This window comes from Rhincodon typus, chromosome 18, assembly GCF_021869965.1.
Source record: "Rhincodon typus isolate 14 chromosome 18, sRhiTyp1.1, whole genome shotgun sequence".
Classification (NCBI taxonomy): domain Eukaryota; kingdom Metazoa; phylum Chordata; class Chondrichthyes; order Orectolobiformes; family Rhincodontidae; genus Rhincodon; species Rhincodon typus.
In genome coordinates, this window is record NC_063349.1 from 54937920 (window position 1) to 54957311 (window position 19392).

Here is a 19392-nt window from a genome sequence, read left to right on the forward strand (position 1 = left end):
TCTGATGAAAGTAACTTGTTAAGTAACTGTCTAGGAGTATAGAATGCTAACAGTAGGGCTCATGGTGCAGTGGTAGTGTCCCCATCTTTAAGCCAGGAGACCTGGGTTCAGGTCTGACCTGCTCCCGAGATCAGGAAATGATATCCAAACAGTTTGTTTAGAAAATGCCTAGAACTCTGAACAGTGCTGAAAGGAGTTGGAGTCAGAGATATTAGATCTGTCAGCTGTATGGTGCAGTGACTGAGACCATATCAAACATGTCCCACTGACTATTTGCAGAATCAATTGCATACAACCAGCCACTGCACACAAGCCTCAGTGCATTATGGTTAGTGGTGATTTTATTGGACAGCACTTAAGAAATAATCCAGACTGTGCTAAGCAGCACACTGGAAGACAATTTAAGATTAGTCAGCTTGAGAGATACACTGTATTATAGATCTTTTATATTAATACACAGGACCCTCCTTTATGTAGGCAACTGGCATTTGTACATAAATTATACATTTAAATCAATAAGGAAGAATGGGGTCATGGAGATTGGCAATCTTTGCCATATACCATAGCAACACTGACTAGATTTTACACATCTGTTCTGAGACCCAAGAGTGACACTTAGTTTCTGCTGCATCTCCAATAGTTGGGCCATCATTACCAATGAGTTCCCTTTTCCCCACATAGTCTACATTGGTGTCTCTTACGATAGTTGGTTTCTAGTATCCTAGTCCTGCTGAGTGCAAGGCAGAAAGTCTCAACTCGTCTTTTAAGCAACGCGTCTGTCTTTAAAGAACGGAGTAAAAATGCACTTTAGTTATAGACAAAAAGAAAATGTCAGGGCAAAGGCAGGCTCCAAAAGCCAGGAAAATCCAAAAGAAAAATAGTTTAAAAAAATCAGCTTTTATTATAATCACTTAAACCAAAAGAAAACAACAAAATGATTTTTTGAAAGAAGGTACACAGTCAGGGGAAACCAGAACCCACAGTTATTTACACAGGTCACAGACAACACACTTACACATGGTAGCTCTCACCAGTATCAGAAATAGTTTTAATTCATTTTTAAAAGTAAAATTGAAGAATTGAAAAAGAGGTTGATGGACAGTGATGGAATAATTTAAAAAGGTTAGAAAATTGTGATGTTTTTAATAACCATTTCTCTATTCAGCTCCTACAACACAGCAAACCATTGGCCCAGTTGTGGGTTTCAGAACTGTGGAAGGAGAATGGCCAGGAGATTTCAGAGAGGGATTTCCAGAATGAGGCCCAAGCAGCTGATGTTATGGTGACCAAATGGTAGAGCTGGTTGTGTACAAAGCAGCAGAGCACAGAGATCACAGAAGGTTGTGGAAGAAAAGTTATATATAAATGGGTTACTGGGAGAGATTTAAAAACAAGGAGGCAAATTTTAAAATGGAAGCAATGTTGGAGAGGAGCCAACATTAAGACAGTGAGTTCCTGCATCAGCTTGGGGTGATCAAAGTGTTAACTGTCAGCATCCTATCACTCTTATTCCATTTGTAGGTATGAGACTGGTGTTGCTGTAACTATAAAAAAAAAGTCCCTTTACAAGCAGGATCTAAGGATGATCCCCTTCATTCTAACTCCTTTTAAAAAAAAAAATCCTTTTCTTTCAAGCTGTAGCCAAAAGTGAAACGAAAAAGCTTGTGAAAGGTACCAAAGCCATAGATGAATAAGGTGTTTCAGCTCAGGAATTAGTTTCTTTTCAGTAATTAAACAACAGGATACTTTGGTTATAGCCATTAGATCTTGGGAGGAGTAGGTGGTTCAGCCCTTTGAGCCTGTTCCACCATTCCATACAATCATTGCTGATCTGGGTTGTGATTGCAACTCCACTTTCCTATCTATCCACTCCCAGAACCCATGACAACAAAAATCTCTAACTCAGTTTTGAATAAACTTAAAGACCCACATTCCACTGGAGGAAGAGAATGGCACAGGGTAGCAATCTTTACAACAGCAAACATTTACACCTGCCTTAAAGGTAGACCTCATTTTCTTAAACTTGGAAACCACCCCCTCCCCACCTTTAGTCTCTTGCACAAGTGGAAATAGCCTCTGGGGTATACCCCCACCCCCAAGTCTTCAGGAAGTTTCTTTCAGTAAGATCACCTCATTCTTCTGAGCTATAATAGGTACGGACCTAACCTGCTCAACCTTTCCTCAGAGCAAGGTCAGAGGTGGTTAAGCACCCTTGGAACTCTTCCTCACAGCTAGTAAAAGCAGTCTTTTGATATTCTGAAGACAGTAGAGAGATTCTTGGTAAGCAGGGGTGGAGTGAAAGGTTATCAGAGGGAGGTGGGAACGCAGAATTATCAAATCAGCCATGATCTTACTTGAATGGAGGAACAGTCCCAAGGAGTGAGAGACCTACTCCTGCTCCTAATTCATATGTTCATAAGAAAGTCCTTTCAAAAAAAAAACAACTTAGGAATGTGGGGGAGTCCCCAAAAATCAAAAGCCAGGAATTAACGAGAGAGAGAGAGAGAAAAATCTAAACCCTTCCCAATGTAGGCTAGATGTGGTGAATAATTTTTAATCTTGACATTGAATCAAAAAGGGTTCTGTACTACATCTTACCCAAGCACAGAAACAAACTTGGAACTTCAAGTCAGTAGTTGACAAATTGGGAAGTGTGCAGGGCCATAGAGAGAGCGCTGGGGTGGGGGTGTGGTGGTTAATTTTCCATGGGGTGTGACAAGGCCATCATTTGTTGTCCATCACCAATTGCTCAAAAAAAAAAAGGAAGTGACTTGCCCAGGCCATTTCAAAGACAGTGAAGAGTCAAACACTAACTCCAGACCCACAGCAATATTGGCCAGACCATGCAAGGATGGTAGATTTCCTTCTGTGAACCAGGCAGGGTTTTGTAACAATGATAGCTTCACAGTAAGCTTTACAAGACTAGCTTTTTATCTCAGAATTAAAGTGTAAATTCCAGCAGTTGCCATAAATGGGACTGAATCCTAGTCTCTGGGTTACCAGTTCACCAATATTAGTGTATGCCACCCATCTCTTGGCCATGTCCGAAAGAGCCAGCATAGGCAATAATGGGCTGAATGGCTTCTTTCCATACTCAGCCATGTTTCTTTTTTCATCCTACTTCCCAGAATTCAGTTCTTAAACTTTTCCACAAGTTCCTGAATAGAATGACCAGTGAGTGAATCAGTGAGTTTGTACAAAGACAAAGTATTTACAGAATGAACTCAAACCACTGGTTTAAAAAGGAAACATAGAATTTCTTACCCCATTTTAAAATCAACTTTAAATACAATCAGCTCAAAAGCCAAGAATCTAACAGCCCACTTTAATATAAAAGCTTTAAAGCTGGATTCAGAAACCTTAAAGGCATTACTCAGCCAAAGCATAAACTCACACCCAAGAATATGACTCCATGTGAAGAAAGGAATGTTTTAGTGTTTGTATAATCAAAGTTAAATGGAAGCAACTAAAAGATAACTTCACTTTCCTGATGCAGTGAACCTTAACTGTTTAACTAGTCTCTTAATTGAAAGTGTTCATTTATTGCCAAAAACAAAAACACCCACATAAATAAAGAGAGAGAGAATGCAAAAACAAAACAAAAAAAAAAAACTGGAGTAAATGGAGCATGCTGTAGAACAAGTGTCTCTTGTATAATAAGACCTCAGGAGGTGCCGGGAACCATGGCTGTAGCTGTTGCATCTCTTGCGGTAGAGAGAAAGTCAGCTGTTTTACTGTCTACACTTCAAGGCTTCAACCAACCTGAAAGAAAAAAGTGCCAATTTAATCTATTAAGAAATATCTTCACAGGCCCTGGCATTAGGACCCAGTTTATTTCCATGAGCTTACAACTTGCCTACGCTGTAACGCCCAAGGGCCATGGAGCAAGCACTAGCTAAAGCAGGCAGCGTTTCTGATAGCTTTCTGTAAAGTTTATTCATAGGACGTGGGCATTGCTGGCTGGACCAGCATTTGCTTGTTCCTAGTTGGCCTTGAAAAGTTGGTGGTGAGCTGCCTTCTTGTATTGCTGCAGTTCGTGTGCTGTAGGTAAACCTACAATGTCCTTGGAGGTGGGAGGGGTGGAAATTCCAGGATTCGGACCCAGCAACAATGAAGGAACAGCAATACATTTCCAAGTAAGGGTGGTGAGTGGCTTGGTGCGGGACTTGCAAGGGCTGGTGTTCTCATGCATCTGCTGTCCTTGTCCAGGTAGATGGAAGCAGTTGTGGTTTGGAAGGTGCTGTTTCAATGATCTTTGGTGAATTTCTGCAAAACATCTTGTAGATATTTGCAAGTGCGTACCGAGTGTCAGTGATGGAGGGAGAGGATGTGGTGCCAATAAAGTAGGCAACTTTTCCTCTATGCTGTCAAGTTTAGTGTTGTTGGAGCTGCACCCATCCAGGGAAATGGGAAGTATCCATCACACTCCTGACTTGTGCCTTTTAGACCGAGGACAGGGTTTGGGGAATCACCCACTGCAGTATTCCTAGTCGGACCTGCTACATAGTCACTGTTTATGTGGCAGGTCCAGTTGAGTTTCTGGTCAATGGTAACCCCCCCGCCAAGGATGTGGATAGTGGGGGAATTCAGGATTGGTAACACCACTGAATGTTGAAGGGGCAACAGTCAGATTGTCTCTTATTGGAGATGGTCATTGCCTGGTGTTTGTGCCATCATAGACAGAAACTTATGGTGTAAATTCAGAGACGTGGAGCCCTTAAGCAGTGATCAAAGATTGACTACATTATATTTTATCTGAAGACGAGGCAAGAACATGCCCTCAAGCTGCTCTGTATTCCGTAAAGTCCTGCATGAACCCTTCCCTCAGCACCACCTTCTCTCCCCCTCTAAGCTCCCTTTTTAATATATTAATCAGTCTTGAATATATTCAGTGACAAAATATTCACAAGTCTTTGCAGTAGAGTAGTACAAAGATTCACAGCCTGTTGATGGGCCTAACAACCTTTTGTAGGTTGAGTTAACACCAGTACAGATTCAATAATGAAAAACACATTTACTCATTGGTTCCATGGTTCATTCAAAGCTAGAGCATAAAACCTTCTGCAAGCCATAAGCTGGCAGAGAAAACAATATAGCTATGTGAAAAAGCATTCCACTCAGGATGCTGGCATGGCTTGTGAAGCCAGCATTTATTCAGCATAGTTCTTAAGGTGGTGCTGCTGGGCTACACTGTGGGACCACTGCAGTCCACACCAGAAAGGTGCTCCACAGATAGTAATGTTGAGAAGAATTGTATTTCCTTCCTAAGTTTAGAGATGGTGCAAACATCAGTGAAAATCTCCATGCTCAGTACTATTTACAACTCCTCAGATACTAAGCAATCTATCTCCCAATACAGAAAGACTGACAGCACCCAGGTTTAGGATGAACAGTGGCAACTAACATTTGCACTACACTAAGTGCCAGGCAATGACCATCTCAAACAAAAAACCAAACCCTTATCCCTTGATATTCAATGGCAATAATCACCAAATCCTCCTCCCTATCAACATCCTGGGCATTATCATTGACAGCAATTGAACTGGACTAGCCATTATAAATACTGGGGCTGATACAGCTACACAAATGCTAGGACTAGAAGTCCAGGTCAGAGGCTGAGAATTCTATGGAGAGTAGCTCAACTCCTGGCTCCCCAAAACCGGTCCACATTTATAAAGTGTTCAAGTCAGGAGTGCGATAGAATACTCACCATTTGCCTGAATGAATGCAGTTCCATAATACAAGCAACTTGACAACATCTTGGACAAAGCAACATACTCCTGATATCACAGCCACCACCACCACCACTCACTCCCTCTACCCTGATAGAGAGAGGCAGCAGTGTGTACCAACTACAAGATGGACTGTAGCAAATCATCAAGGTTCCTCAGACAGCACCTTCCAAGCCCACAAAAGGACAGCTGAGAAGTGGGACTACCACATGCAAGTTCCCATTCAAGCCACACACCACTGAGTCAGAACTATATGACCATTCCTTCACTGACACCAAGTATCCTGGAACAACCTCTAAACTGCACTGAGGATCTGCACCCATCATTTATGTGCTCCAGCTGCTCACTACAGCATTTTCAAGGATGTTATAGATGAACAATATATACTGGCCTAGTCTGATACCAAAATGCTATTAGTTAATATAAAAAAGAAAAACATTACAAGATCTATGCCACTCCCGTCTTTTCATCCTGTCCTCTGAAATCAGAAACTCCACTGAATATTTCAGACCTGGCTGTGGCTACTTTGCAAGCATGCCTCTTAAAAAAGATTCATGGATTTATGTCTGAGAAATCAATTAATATTGTTACAAATGCTATGCATATTACACTAAAGAATCCAATTAATAGCAAGTCAAAGCCTCAGCTTATCATTTCATCTAAAAGACAGTAGTTCAGGCAGTGCAGCACTCCCTCAGTAAATATGATACTATATACTCAAATCTTGCATTGGAATTTGAACACTTCATCTGAATCAAGAGGCAAAAGATCTACCTGCTGAGCTAGCATTACTTAAAGGTTGTCCTATTTATCACTACAATAATTACCAGTCCATTGCCTCGTCCAGTCCATAACCTTTGGTTGCAGATGTCTTGAATATCTGCCACTTCCGATCCTTCATTGCTGGCAAACCAAGTGAATTGGCCACATCTGTGGGAGTCATAGCCTGCTCCATATCCTGCTTATTTGCAAAAACAACTAAAACAGCCTTCTTCAGTTCCTCCTCCTGCAAGCAAACAGACACACTGTGACCAAATGGCTGTGGGTTTGTAAAGGATAGAAAGGTGATTAAATGAAGCAGACTAAACCCACACAAAATTTCATTGGAGATTATGAAACAAGGCCAGTAGTCCTGGACTACTTCAGGGAGTGTTGGCCTGGATAATGGGAACAGCTCTCCTAATCTTCTTTAGAAGATTACCATTAGGTATATTATTCACTTTTTTTTTTGTGTGGGGGGGGGGGGGGGGGCATTGGATACTGACTTTAACATTTCATCTCAAAGACAGCTCCTCCAATACGGCAGTGTCTCCACAGCATTGGCACTCAGCATGCCAATTTAGATTATGTTAAATAAGAGTAAAGCTAATGGGGACTATTAGTAGCTGACAATGGGCTGTTTATTGTAGCAGCCCATGTGATAGCAGGGTGTGGAGGTTGGGTGAAGGTGCTCAGACCCTGAAGTTATGGAATTCAATGCTGAGTCCCAAACAACCTTTTCCCATCTATAAATTCAGCGCTGAAGGGTCACTAGACCTGAAAAGTTAATTGCTTTCTCTCCAGATGCAGCTAGACATGCTGAGCGTTCCCAATTTGTTTTTGTTACTACATTTATTAACTTAGATTATATCAAGTCTCTGAAGTAGATTGAGACTTGAAATTGTGACCTTCTGGCTCTCATGCGAGTGAGCTTCCCACCAAAATCCCTCATCCTTGGTATATTCCAAGAAAATCCATCTGCATCCTCTAAGATCTTGACATCCTTCCGTAAGGGAGGCAAGGATCTCTCTCAGTAGGGCAGATAGCTAGACAGCTAATAAGAGTTGGCAGAGTCAGGTCTAGTTTTAATGATGGCAGATTAACATTTACAAAGGGATTTTACTGAGAATTAAATATATTGGACTGGGACTATCAATCCCACATTGAGGGTAGAGTAGTTTTTCACTACAGGCTAACAATGAACATCATTTTGATGCAAGTAGCAACTTTGGCATGGCTTTATTTGAAGGACTAGTATGCTCAATAAAAGTGAGCCCACTGCTTAAATAACTTCTGTACAAATTAGATACACTTTGAAAAAATGACACCTCTTTAGAAGTGCAGATGAACATACAACTGATAGCAAGAAAAATCAGTTGTAGAATTATCCAATGAGGTCAAAGCTCCTTGTTAAACCCATCATCACAATATAATGCTCACACTTACATAGCACTTCATAGTGTAAGGGATTTTGAGAGATTCTTAAGTGAGGATTTACTTGTCTCTGCCTCTAAAAGAGCGGATTGTAATTATAATCAGAGAACTAACCCTGGGTGACATTGATTACCTCACTGAAAATAAAAAACAACAAGCAGGTCAGCTCACATCTGCAAAAGCCTCAGCATAATGCATCAGAAGCATTAACTTAAAACTTTCCTGTTAGTTTTTGATGGCCTGTGTGTACGTGCAGCATTTAATTGTCTCTTTAGTGATTTTGCATCTGTGCTTTTTTGTTTAGAAAGCACATTATCACTAGGCCCTTCTACAAATTCAGCTCAACGTCTAAAGTCCATTCAGCAATCATTAAATATTCAAGGAATCCACAGGACTGTTTTTTCTTACCTCCAACATGGCAACAAGTTCAGACTTGGAGATTCCCATTCTGTCCCGGTCACAACTGTCTACTACATAGATGACAGCATCTGTGTTGGAGTAATAACAACGCCAGTAAGGCCTGAAAGACAGAATGAATATACAAATACACTGAAATGGTTTTAGTGGAAACCACTTTGTATTTGAAAATTAAAGTACTGTGCAAACCCAAAAAAAAAAAATGTAAAATGATTACATTCAAGTAACATGCAAACAGCATAAACTGTGCCAGGTAGCAGGGAAAAAGGAGAGAAGAACACATTTTAACAAAAACTTGCATTTGTTTAGCAGCTTTCAAGATTTCAGGATATTCCAAAGTGTTCAGTCTTTTCTTTTCTACAGAAGTGTCCTGACACTTAACCTCAGTCCTTCCAGATTTTCAAAAATCTTTTCTAGTGCCTCACATTTTTGGAATATACAGACTAGACTGTTTACAACACTGCAACTGTGGTTAAAATAAAGTTTTCAAATATGGTTTCATATAACTCAATTTCATCCCCTAGAAAATGGATACAAACTGTTTTGTTTTCAAGACTGCCTACCTTCACATCAGTCTCTACTTTTAGTGAACTGTCACTGTATTTCCAGAGCACCACTTTTCTATCCTGATCGCAACATTTTCAGAGGAGTGCACAGCCTTCTCATTAAGACCATAAGAAACAAACAAACAGGAGTGGGCTGTTCAGGCTCTCAAGCCTGCACTGCCATTCAACAGGCTAACTGATCCAACATTCCTCACATCCACTTTCCTGCCTTTTCTCCATAAACCTTGATTCTCCCACTGATCAAATCACTATCAAAAACGTACTGCCTTCCACTTACCTATGGTGAAGTTTGTTTGCTAATGTACTGGCCCATTTAGTAAATTCTTTGTCATCTTCTTGCATCATTGGGCTCCATTGCTATTTCAACTTCCCAATTTGGATTCACCTGCAAATTCTGAAAAATGTCAAGTCCTACCTAACTGTCCGTACAAATGGTGGACAGTGGTCTCAGCAGCAATCCTGGTGAAACAGCACTTGCTACCTTTAAGATCAGCAGGCTATTTTCTTTTCGTAGCCAGTCCTTTTTTAATAAAGCTCATGGGCAAGATGTGAGTGGCACTGACAAGGCCAGCAGTTATTGTCCATCTGTAATTTCTCCAAGGCAGTGGCTGCCTAGACACCCATTTGCGATCCCTTTCAGCTACTTGAAATCACATCCTATAACCACACATTAACATTGTGGTAGTGTACTGACAAGCAATTTGTTTCATTAGATAAAGCACCCCGTTTTACTTACAGACAGAAGGTAATGTTGTTAATAACAAAAAAGTGAGCATTTTCATACCGAATACTGGTCTGTCCACCCAAATCCCACACTTGAAACTTAAGGTTCTTGTAGGTTACTGTTTCAACATTGAAACCAATTGCTGTAAAACAAAAACAATTGCATCATTTCAGTCACTTATTGTAAATGGTTATGTCTGATTACAATGGTACTTCTGTTCCAGTAGAACAGATTTTCTTCCATCTTATTTCTGTACTCTGCTAACATACAAGCTAAATAGCTGTCAGACATAAACATAACAGCAAGATACTGGAAACTTGAAATACAAACAAAATGTTGGAAATACTTGGCAGATCAGGCAGCACGTGGAGACAAACAGTTAACCTGTCAAGTCAATGACATTAGGCCTACTGGCCCACCAAGCCTGCGCCAATTCCTACTTACTGCCCATATGAAATTTCCTCCCTCCATTTGCCTGCTGTTCATGTATCCATCAAGATATGCCTTAATCGTTGCTAATGTACCAGCTTCCAGCATCTCCATTAGCAGTGAATTCCAGGCACCCACCACACACTGAGAAAAATTTCCCTGCACTTCCTCCTAAAAGCGTTCCCCCCACCTTTCACCTTGAACCAGCGCCCTCTTGTAGTTGATCTTTCCACCCTGAGAAAAAGTCTGACTATCTACCTCATTCATGCTTCAATTTTCTAGACCTCTATCTGGTCACCCTTCAGCCTGTCTTTTCAGTGAAAAACAATCCAAGTTTATCCAACCTCTCAAACCCTCAAGACCAGGCAACATCCTGGTAAATCTTCTGAACCCTCTCCAAAGAATCTACATCCTTCTAGAGAATGGCAACCAGAACTGCATGCAATATTTCAAATGTGGCCTCAAGCTTTATACAGCTGCAACATAATTTGTTAACTTCTTTATTTGACCCTGGCCAATGAAGGCAAGTGTGCTGTATGCCTTCTTGACCACCTTATCAACTCGTGTTGCCACATTCAGGGATCTGTAGACCTGCACGCCTAGATCCTTCTGCATGTCAATGCTCCCAAGAGTTCTACCATTTATTGTATAATTCACATCTCAATTTGACCTTCGAAAATGCATCATCTCATTTGCCTGGATTAAACTCCACCTGTTATTTCTCTGCCCAAATCTGCAATCTATATCCTGCTGCATCCTTTGACAATCATCCTAACTATCTAAAGCTCTGCTAATTGGCGTCACCCACGAACTTACTGATCAGATCTACAAATTTTCCTCCTGATCATTTATATATTACAAACAAAGGTCCCAGCACAGACCCTGTGGAACACCACTGGTTATTAATCTCCATTCCAAAAAGCACCCTTCCACCACCTCGGTCTTCTATGAAGAAAGCAGCTTTGTATCCATTCAGTCAGCTCACCCCAGATTCCATGAGACTACCTTTTGTACCTGCATGTCATGAGGGACTTTCCCAAGTGCCTTACTAAAGTCCACAGACAGCATCCACTGCATTTCCAATCAATCATTCTGGTCACCTCTTTACAAAACTCAATCCAGTTGGAGACACACAACATAAACCTGCACAAACCCATGCTGCCTATCACTAACAGGTCAACTTGCTTCCAAATATGAATAAATCCTGTGTCAGTATCTTCTCCAACAGCTTCCCCACCACTGACATCAGGCTCACCAGCCAGCAACCACCTGGATTATCTGTTTTCCTTCATAACGATAAGATGACGAATCAGCCATTCTCCAGTCCTCTGGAGCCTCACCCAAGGCCAAAGAAAATGCAAAGATATCCGGTACGGCTCCAGCTATTTCCTCCCTTGCCCCCCACAGCATCGTGGGATCCCACCTGGCCCGGGGACGTGTCAACCATAACACATTCCAAGATGCCCGACACCACCCCCAGCAGGGTGGCAACACACAAACACCTTTCCCTAACCTCACATCCTGACGTCCCTCTTCAGTGAATACATCTGGCTCCACACAACCCCCTTCCTTTATTTTAGAGTGGGCCTTCTCTTTCCCCAGCTACTCTCTTGTTCCTAATATATGTATAAAATGCCTTGGGGCTTTCCATAATCCTGCTGGCCAAAGACATTCCATAGCCCTCAACTCCCCATTTGAGCTCCTTCCTACTTTCTCTATCCTCAAATAGCTGCTCCCAATTCACATCCTCCAATTCTTGGTTAATTCTGTTTTAGTTAGTCTTCCCCCAATTTAACATCTTCATCCGAGTTCCACTCTTGTCCTTACCCATAATTATCTAAAAAAAAAAATTACAGAATTATAGTCAGTGTTCCCAAAATGCTCCCCTATTGACACTTGGATCACCGACCAGACTCATTTCCCAATATCAGGTCCTGTATGGCCCCCTCCCTCCTTGGGATATCCACATACTGTTTTAAAACACCCTGCTGTACACCTAACAAATTGCTCCCCATCTATACACCTGGCACTAAGGGAGTCCCAGTCAATATGAAGCAGAGGTTAAAATTGCCCTCCACAACCACCTTATTTTCACATCTTTCCAGAATCTGACTATACATCTCTTCTGCTATCTCCCACTGGCAGCTGGGAGGTCTGTAGTGCAATCCTGATTGCACCCTTCCATTCCCAAGCTCTACCTAAAGCACCTTACTGCAAGATTCCTCCAGGGTGTCCTCCCTTAACAGCCTTGATGTTCCCCAACCAGTAATGCAACTCCACCACCACTTTCACCTCCTCCATCTCATCTAAAAAACATTAAGCTGCCCAATTCTGTCCCTCTTTCAACTACGTCCATCTTACATGTTGTACTTGCATTGAAGCAAATACAGGCCAAGCCTCTAAGTCTGCTGAGCTCAGCAACCTCTCTCTGCCCTTGCTCATGGATTTGTCTTACTCTCAAGCTCTTCCCCAGTCTCAATACTTATTGACTTGCTGCTCTGGTTCCTACCCCCCACCACACTAGTTTAGACCACTAAGTGGCACTATCAAACTTCCCTGCCAGGATAGTGGCACCCCTCCAGTTTAGGTGCAACCCAACCTTCTTGTGCAGGTCGAATTTTCCCTGGAAGACTTTCCAACAATCCACATAGCTGAAGCCCTCCCTCCTATACCAGCTTTTTAGTCACATGTTCAAATGTACTCTGTTCCTAGTCTCCATATCACATGGCACAGTGAGTAAGCCTGAGATTACTAAGCTATTTTGAAATATTGAACTCACTGCACAGCATCTCCAGAACGGTGTTTTTAAAATGGTGGATATATTTATGTGAGATTCGGCAAGTTGCCATTTGTAGGATCATTCATGTTTAGCAATAAACAAAAAACTTACGTTGACATAGCTCTTTAAAGCATTGTTTTGTAGCACTGCTGATCAAAAAATTGGACATTGAGCCATAAGGAGCTATTATGACAGGTAACCAGAAAGCAATATTCTAAGGGTTTGGTTTTAAGGACTTTCTTTTAAAAAAAAAAAAAAAGGAGCTAAGTAGGGAGGCAGTGAGGTGTAGGAATAGAATTTCAGACCTTTAAGATTTAGGCAGCTCACGTCACAGTTACCAATAATTAAGGAAATTAGGACACAGACAGAAATGCAAAGTGCAAAGATCAGAGAGTTCCACTGTATCAAGGCTTTTCTACCCAATCAACCTGCTCAGAAACGTTAATGATACACCTCTGGAGCAGGTAGGACTTGAATCTGGGCCTCCATTAAAATTAGACATAGGGTATTCAATGGTGAAATCAAGAAGCATTTCTCACCACAGTAACACGAGTTGGCTATTCAGCACAGAACCTGTCTTGCCATTCAAACAGATTATGGCTGATGGGTGGCCTAATACTATACTTACCTTTGGCCCATATCCCTTAAATACCTTTGAACAAAAATTTCAGATTTAAAATTAACAACTGATTTAGCATCAACTGCCATTTGTTAGGGAATTCCAAACTTTTACCACCCTTTGTGTGCAGAAGAGTTTCCTAACATCTCTTGATGAGTCAGCCATTAACTTGTAAGGCTGTCAACCTACCTTGATGGGCCAAACAGCCTCTTTCTGCACTGTAGGGATTCTATGATTCTACCAAGTTAAGTTTTGAAAGCCAGAAAGTTTAAAAGGTAGTGCCTTGGAGGGGGAAAGGTGTGCAAACATAAAACATCCATGGACAAACACATTCCTGCTAAATACGGTCTTTTGCGGAAAGGCCGGACATGCTAAATTTGTATTGGCATAGTTTGGAAAAGTAAGGGGCAGTTTAATTGAAACAAGATTGAGGGGTCTTGGCAGGGTGGATTCTACAACCAAGTGTTATTGTTTCAAAACAAAAAGGCTGTCCATTTAAAAGCAGAGATAAATGTTATGCCTAACAGGAGCGCATTGGAAGTCAAAGCCCCATTATTCTACAAGCTATACAATTGAAAAAGTGCATTGCCTTATTCAATCAAAACTTCAATTGGCTCTATTTATGACAATTAACTAGAACAAATGAGTCTTTCACCAGGCTTTTCAATAAATTCAATAACATATGCATTAGAGGCAATGCATTCTTCAAAGAAATGGCAGACAGGTTATCAACTAAGCTACTACATGAATTAGCCAATTTACTTAATCCAATCCACACTTTAAACAAAGACATACATACACAGCTCTGCAGGGCAATTATAAATGGGAAAATAGGGAAAACAAGAGTTCAAACAAAAAGGACTCATTTCTCAGTTCCTACTGTTCCTGGAAGATAGATTCATGTCAGTAAAAGTTGCAGAATGATGGGAAACTGTCAGAACTACATTTCCGATTTAGATGAGAAATGGTTAGGACTCTTGATGTTTGAAACTCAGGATCTTTTTAAAGTATTTCTAACATTTCTAATTTAGGATGCTTTCAGCTCCAAGCTTGGACTTGTACAAACAGATAGTACTGCATCCACGCAAACTTCTCTGCAATTGCTCACAGCTTCTAGGTGTAGGCTGAAAAAACTATTTCCTCAGTCAAGAGGCTGTTGCTAGGCAATGGCCACTGGGGCATTTCAGGTCTGGTTGCTCAACAATTAAAACTATAGAATGCCACCTTTATCCCTTTAGAACCCTGGACACTGCTTTCCAAAGTCACTTGCCTTTCTAAAATAAAACAGCAAATTGACAACCCAGTCAATTCCACTGACTTTTATCGTTCTAATTAATCACGATTAATCCTTTGCAACCCAATGTTGACTTTCTAACTCAAATGTTTTCTCAAATGGTTGAGGGTTTTTGGAAATCTCTTCCCAAAAATACATGATGGAAGTGAAGTTCTTGAATATTTTAAGGCAGAGACAGATAGATCCTCAATAAAATCAAGAGGCTGTAAGGTTATCAGTGGTAAATTGAAATGCAGAGTTCAGATCAGCTGTGATCACAAACAAATGACAGAACAGGCACAAGAGGCTGTGTGCTACTCCTGCTTCCATGTTGAATTCTAGAAGTTTTTCAACATTATAAACCATAGGAACTATCGGAAATCAACTTGTTACCTGTAGTTTGTCCATTTACATGGACATACGGCAAGTGATAAAGTCCCAATAAGCAATCAAATTCTATTAACACAGCAAATAATTTTAGATTTTAGACCAGGGTATTCAAGCTATGGCTTGGAAACGGGTGGATCAGCTATCAAAGGCCAGGCAACTTCTGCCCTACCCCCAGGTTTGCCTCGTGTTTTGCGATAGAAGGGGAATTTTAAGCACAGCTGCCTCATTGGTGTAGAAACCAGTTTTATAGCAGCAGGCGAATTATTCTTCCTCACTACGTACTGTGAATGTTTATTTGAAAGATAATGGTGCAACAAACATTGGTAAGCAAAGATTATACTTTGCATCCACTTTCACTGGAAGCCAGGTAGATGTACACTTTTCTTTTTTTCTGGAGTTGGGCGGGTGTACAGGCAAGATAGAATCAGGACATGGTACTCACTGGGAATGGTGGTGACAACTTCACCAACTTGTAGTTTGTAGAGGATTGTGGTCTTGCCTGCTCCATCCAGACCCAGGATTAATATTCTCATTTCCCGCGTCCCAAACAAGCCAGAAAACAAAGTGGAAAACCACAGACCTGCAGTAATCAAAAACAATATCAGCATGGATGTGATATAACTGTTCTTCTGCAAACAAAGTTATTTAAATTTGTACCTAACTTCTATCACCACTCAAGTTTAATGGATCAAATCTATTACTCATTTGAGTAACAGCTGCCGATATTGTTTCCACTGCTACTACTTAGTTAGCTCAGATACATCACAACTTTTATTCCTTTAGCTGTTCTACTGCCACCTCCTTTTACCTTGCGCTATCATCTCTTTGCTGTTCATCATGCCTGCCTTCCACCTTTCATCACAACTCAACCTGTTTATTTTCATCCTTCCCCCCTCCTTTCCTGCCTATTTTGGAATGAGACATTTATCCTAAGAACAGGAAGACAATGCCATTGAACTAGAGCATCAACTCATCTCTCTCCAGAGAGAACTTGTCTCAATAAGTATTTCTAGCATTTGCTGTTTACCCAACAAACAACTTTAATGTCAACTGACAAAAACAAATTAATGTGGATGCTGGATATCTGAAATAAATCTTTGGAGAAGGCCAACAGGTCTAGCAGCTTCTGTAGAGAGATAGCATTACTATTGAGTGCAGCGAGATTCTTTTGCAGAAGGAAACTTTACCATCAATTTTGTATGATTCAGTCATGTGATGTGAGATGTGGCCAAAGTCAGATTTTGTTGCCCATCTTACTGCCTTTGAGGTGGTGGTGCCGAGTATCTTCTCGAACCACTATTGTCTGAGAGCTGCAGGTACACCCACAAAGCTGTACACCATCTCTACTAAAATGCTAAGCAATAACAAGCCATGGGTTGGAAGCAGTTGGAGCACCACCTACAGCTCTAAGTGTCTGAAGATGCAAAAAAAAAGTTTCACCAGAAGGACACAATGAGTGACAGGTTTTAGTCTGAGCACAGACCAGTGAAACAAGGTTGTCTCTTTAAAAGACTTCGACCTCATAAACAGGCTCAGGTTAAAGAGGAACAAAAACAAAGTTGCTGGAAAAGCTCAGCAGGTCTGGCAGCATCTGTGAAGGAGAAAAGAGTTAACGTTTCGGGTCTGACAGCCCTTACTCAGAACAGTTCTGAGTAAGGGTTGCCGGACCCGAAACATTAACTCTGTTTTCTCCTTCACAGATGCTGCCAGACCTGCTGAGCTTTTCCAGCAACTTTGTTTTTGTTCCTGATTTACAGCATCTGCAGTTCTTTTGGTTCAGATTAAAGAGGAATCTTGATTAGCTGCATTTAATGTTGATTGAAGGCAGCATGGCAACATTTTAGAAAAGGAAGTTTCTCTCCCGGATGCTGACAAACAAGCCAAACTCTTTGCAGGTGCAAGCGTTTATTCATTTGCTTAACCTGGCTGTTCTGTGTATGGAATGCCAATGCAGAAGCATCAGCTCAGTTACTCAGAGGACTGTCTGGAATTGGAGATGAACAGAGCTGATCAGCTCCTGTTAGGCCTCATGCAAGATGACACCCTTGCAGATGAGCTGAAAGTATATGGCAACAGCAAACAATATGCCAGTGTCAGTGCCAAAGCACAAAACATTTTGACGCCCAATGTGGATCTCAAAGGATTCCCATGTTACGTCATCATTGCTGACCTTACCATCTTTTTGTCCAAAAGCTTCATTTTTGCAAGAAGCTTCAAGACCCCTACTGCTCAAATGGTTTAGCATCTTTGTTAGATCAATTACACTGGCCTCTTTCTCTTACTGAGGAAATCATAATTTTAGACCTGGCAGTTCTGAAACTGTACTAGGATTTGGTGCAATTTGTTCAGCTGTGAGCTGCAGTCTGACAGTAACCTAGACAAACTTTTCCCATGGTGCTCAGTAGGAGATGCCGAAATAGTAGTCCAATCACTGCAGCTGCCTTCTAGAGAGTTAATCTTCACATCTACGTATCCAAGGTACTGCCCCATCCTACAGTGGACATTGAGCGACAACCTGATACAAGTTTATAAAATAATGAAAGATATAGAGACTTAATGGAAGTTGTCGTTTCCCTAGGATGGGGGAATTTCAATACTAGGGGACTTAAAAGGATAGAGGAGAGAGATTTAAAGAAGGGGAATTTTTTTAAAAAACACAGGGTGGTTCACACGTGGAATGAACTTCCCGAGGAAGTAGAGGATGTGAGTACAATTACAAATGCTTAAGAGACATTTGGATTGCTACAGGTACATGAATAGGAAAAGTTTGGAGGGATATGGGCCAGCAGCAGGCAGGTGGGACTAGTTTAGTTTGGGATTATGTTCAGAATGGACTGGCTGGAGTGAAAGGTCTATTTCTGTGCTGTATGACTCTAATGTCCATAATAATTTCCATGGAGCACATGCCTTTCCACTCACTTAGAACAGAGAGAGGGCACCATGTCCTGTCAATGAGGAAATGGTGTCAGCCTATCAGGTCTGGTCTACACATGACCCTAGACTCAGTACTGTGCCCCCTGAAATGGCTGACTGAACCACTCAATTAAAAGTGCAGTTAGGGATGAGCAACAGATACTAGTCTTGCCAGCGATGTCTACATCCTATGAAAGAGGAAAAGTCCACCCCATACGCCAAAATATCATATTTGTGCTTCACAAACTAAAAACATTGTAGAGACCATAACGGCAAATATATATCTATGGGCTTCCTGGGTTAGCACTCTTGAAATAACTTTAATTTTGTTAAAATCATAGTTGAACAATGGATACTCAAGGACAAATTAATTCAGGGCATGCCTGCTTAATCTGGAACGACCTCAAGAATCCAGCTATAACATTAAGTAACACTAGTGTGCTGCATGGCACTTCCATAGGCTGAAGGGAATATCAATTTACCGATGTTTATGGGGACTCCAGGTAAAAGAATGCATCACACGAGACAGAAGTAAAGATATAGTAGCAAAAACAAAAAAAAAAAACAAAGAACAGTGCAAAAGTGAAAATTCCCAAAACCTTCAACTTCTGACACCTAGAAAGACAAGGGCAACAGATACATGGGACCATCATCTCCAAACACTTGCTTAAAGTCACAAATCAAACTAACTTGAAACCATGTCACCATATCAAAATCCTGGAACTCAGAACAGCTTGCCTGGGATGCCCATATCCAATGAATGAGTTTACTTAAAAGATAAAAGAAAACTGCATTTCATGGTTTTTCTGAAGACATTGCTCTTGCATTCCCTCTGAAGCCCCGCGGACACCCAACACCCCTCTCAGTTTCTCTCCCTCTTTACCCCCTCCCCCATACTTTTCAGTTCTCCCTCCCCACCCCCATACTCCTCCCACCATTCCATAACCCCCTCTCTGCTACAAGGGGAGAAGAGTATTTAAGATAACTATCCCCCTACCCCCATCTCTTTAGGGGATTTTATACAGCTAAAACCCACTGACATTTCTCTGTACCTTGTATATTACCGATATCCTCCTGTAAACAGTCAGTCAATCAGTCATACAGCATAGAAACAGGCCCTTTCGCCCAACTCTTCCATGTCAACCAGATTGCCTAAACTGAACTAATCCCATCAGCCTGCATTTGGCCCATATCCATCTAAACCTTTCCTATCCATGTACCTGTCTAAATGTCTTGTAGTTGTTGTACTCGTAGTTGCCTCTACCACTTCCCTTGGCAGCTCAGTTCATATACTCAACACCCTGAGGGAGAGACAGAAAGACAGAAAGACAGAAAGACAGAAAGACAGAAAGACAGA

General features: G+C 41.3%; 1 protein-coding gene across 2 annotated transcripts in view; it reads right to left on the reverse strand.

The window, feature by feature from the left end:
- Window positions 1-884: 884 nt before the first annotated feature.
- arl1 (ADP-ribosylation factor-like 1) overlaps window positions 885-19392 on the reverse strand; it is a 20945-nt gene continuing 2437 nt past the window's right edge. For both annotated transcript variants that reach the window (XM_048607731.1, XM_020532625.2), the window contains exons 2-6: window positions 15565-15702; window positions 9693-9774; window positions 8334-8445; window positions 6560-6738; window positions 885-3762 (exon numbers count right to left, since the gene is read on the reverse strand). In XM_048607731.1, coding sequence (XP_048463688.1) covers window positions 3732-3762; window positions 6560-6738; window positions 8334-8445; window positions 9693-9774; window positions 15565-15655 — 495 coding nt within the window. In that variant the 5' untranslated portion in view covers window positions 15656-15702 and the 3' untranslated portion in view covers window positions 885-3731. The remainder of the gene's footprint in view (window positions 3763-6559; window positions 6739-8333; window positions 8446-9692; window positions 9775-15564; window positions 15703-19392) is intronic.